General features: G+C 35.3%; 1 protein-coding gene across 1 annotated transcript in view; it reads right to left on the reverse strand.

Moving 5' to 3' along the window:
* Nucleotides 1–1,146: 1,146 nt before the first annotated feature.
* kif18a (kinesin family member 18A) overlaps nucleotides 1,147–2,609 on the reverse strand; it is a 43,457-nt gene continuing 41,994 nt past the window's right edge. Inside the window, exons 16-18 of the mRNA XM_014026053.1 lie at nucleotides 2,120–2,212; nucleotides 1,926–2,026; nucleotides 1,147–1,772 (exon numbers count right to left, since the gene is read on the reverse strand). Of these exons, the coding sequence (XP_013881507.1) occupies nucleotides 1,639–1,772; nucleotides 1,926–2,026; nucleotides 2,120–2,212 (328 nt within the window). The 3' untranslated portion in view covers nucleotides 1,147–1,638. The remainder of the gene's footprint in view (nucleotides 1,773–1,925; nucleotides 2,027–2,119; nucleotides 2,213–2,609) is intronic.

The following is a 2,609-nucleotide window of genomic DNA, read 5'->3' on the forward strand; positions in this document are numbered from 1 at the left end:
AAGCATTTCTTAAGGCTAAAAATGCAACGCAGGGCAGCCAAAAATATCTCCAAGATGCAATTCTGAACACATACTTTGCAACAATTCACAGACTTGAAKATTTAGAGCTCCTCCACAGCCCATTTATGGAACCTCAAGCATGTTCAGATTTACAACCCCATTTCTAAAAAAGCTGAGGGGTTGTATGAAATGTAATTAAATGCACTGATTTGCACAAGTCTTAAATCTTAATCAAAGAAAAGTTGATCAGTTGTTTTAACACAGATCATGAACAATCTTTAATTTTTATCTATCTGTATGGAGGACTGAAGATGACATTGTCAAAAAAGCAGAAATATATAAATGGACTAATAAATAAATACACTGAAAATGCACGAATTGACTTAAAAAAAGGAGAACTTTACCTCATATTTTATAATTTAATTGACCATCAAGTTTATTTTTCCAGATGAGTTACAACATTTTAGCACACAATTTAAATGTTACTATTTTATTTCCATGTGTTTTTACATGTTTCTGTCTCCTGTTTTTACTTTGTTTTATGCATTTCTATCTCATTATGCAAATAAGGTGGGCGGTCCTTCTTGGGTCAGCTCCCCTACTATTGGTTAATAGGCAGGAAGGAGCAGGACCCATGTGCAGATCAATTATGTATACTTGTTTAAGCTTGGTTTAAAACAATCACACAGGTGTTTTTCCTCCTTCCTTTTTTTGTTTTGTTGGAACTAAGCTGGAAGAATAAATGTTAAATTAAAAAAATTCAAGGTAAATATATCATTTTTACATTAACTGGTGCTTTTTAAATGTATTGGTCCATTTTTCATTTCTGGTTTTATTTTTAATTATGTCAGTCTCCGTCCTCCATACATATGGGATCCAGCGGTACGCCATTCAGATATTATGAAATAAATTTTCAAAAACCCTTTGACAGAAAGTTTGTTACTTTTCATCCATCTGTTTTGTTGATATTTATATTTTCCCCTCAAAATATTGGATTGACAGGCAAATATCAAATTTATGCAGAAGTTATTTTTTCGTTTTGTTTATTTCTTGGTGTAACCCCCTGCCCCCCCAATAATTCATTCAGTGCAGTAAAACTTAATCACCACTTTCACTTTCAACAGCCAAAGTACAAAAAGCCAAATATCTCATTGTAGAAGAATGATTTAATGACTTAAAAACAGAGTTTTAGTACACATTTTTATTATGCAGTAACTAGAAACACTAAAATTTTAACTGTACAAAATAAAACTAAAATAAAAACAAACAGCTCTGAACAGAGTAGTTTTAGTTTTACTAGCTGCCCTGTGAGAGACAATCCCCTAAGACACAATTGCTGTTTTACACACTGGATTAAAACTACATAATGTTTGTAAAACAGAGGTCAACCACAAGCTAAAGATCCAGAGCGGGTTAGAATACAAATGATTCTATGAATTGTAGGAAGTAACACTTGAAATACAACAGTGGTTTTATACAATCAAGTAAAATTTGACTGCAGTGCAACAGAAAATGATGCACTTGAACAGTGAAAGTGTCACTCACACGAGAGAATGTCCGTTTTAGTTTTATTTACAAAAATCAAATATGGACGGAGAGGAAGAGTGAAAATGTCCAAGAAGGCAGAAGAGCCTGACTTTAGATCTGTTTGACCACTCGTCTGATCTGCTGGGAGGTTTTTTGGAGAAAGGACCCAGATTTCTGGGTTCCGAGGAGGTTGAGATTCCCTTCAGAAACGCTCCTCACCACTCTGCCGGGCCTGTTCTCGGAACCTGGGGTCAAATGTCAAACAAAGATCCACATCAAGAATAAACAGCGAGAGTAAAGAACTCATACTGATCAACCAGGTAATTAACGTTAAGAGATATTTAAATGGTTTTCCAAATGGTTTGACGTGTCGAGATGTGGAAGTTTTTTCTGTTTACCAATGAAACGCTGCACTCTGAGCGGCCTCTGAACCACTGAGGTGTCTTTCTTTACACGCTTCGGAGCCGAGAACTCCTGAGTCGTTTCTTCTCTGACGCTGCTGTAAGAATAAAACAGAAAAAAAAGTATTTTAAGTTTTCAATATTCAATATCAAATTTATGATGCACACATTAGAATAAAATGAACGATTACCGGTTAAATTTTCGTTTTCCTTGCACAGCAGACTTCATGCCCATGTAGGTTGGGTTGGGTCGTCTCTCGTCTTGCAAAGGTGCCATGTGTTTTCTGCAGAGTGAATGTTTAATATGCTGATTCAAATGACTGAAAATTGATTTTATTTTCGCTTTCTTGCATGAAAAGCTCCCTATAAGAAACCATATTTATGGGGTAACAGGTTTGTTTTGTTACAGATGAAATATTACCACCAAATACAGTTTTTCTTTCATGTTTGCAACTTTAGGGTTTAAGACCTCCTGAGCCTCTTCAGCCACTCTTCCAGAATGTAAACCTGCAGCTGGTGACAACGCTTGGTGTTTGCACTTTGATTTGGATCTGCTTTTGAATAAGGTTTGGAGGATTTTCTACTTTTGGATGGAAACATTAAACAGAGGCGCTTTGAAGTATTATCTAGATTCTTAAACATTTCATGGAAACATTTTGTTTAGTCCCTTCTGTGTAATTA

This window comes from Austrofundulus limnaeus, unplaced genomic scaffold (genome assembly GCF_001266775.1).
Source record: "Austrofundulus limnaeus strain Quisiro unplaced genomic scaffold, Austrofundulus_limnaeus-1.0 Scaffold5, whole genome shotgun sequence".
NCBI lineage: Eukaryota > Metazoa > Chordata > Actinopteri > Cyprinodontiformes > Rivulidae > Austrofundulus > Austrofundulus limnaeus.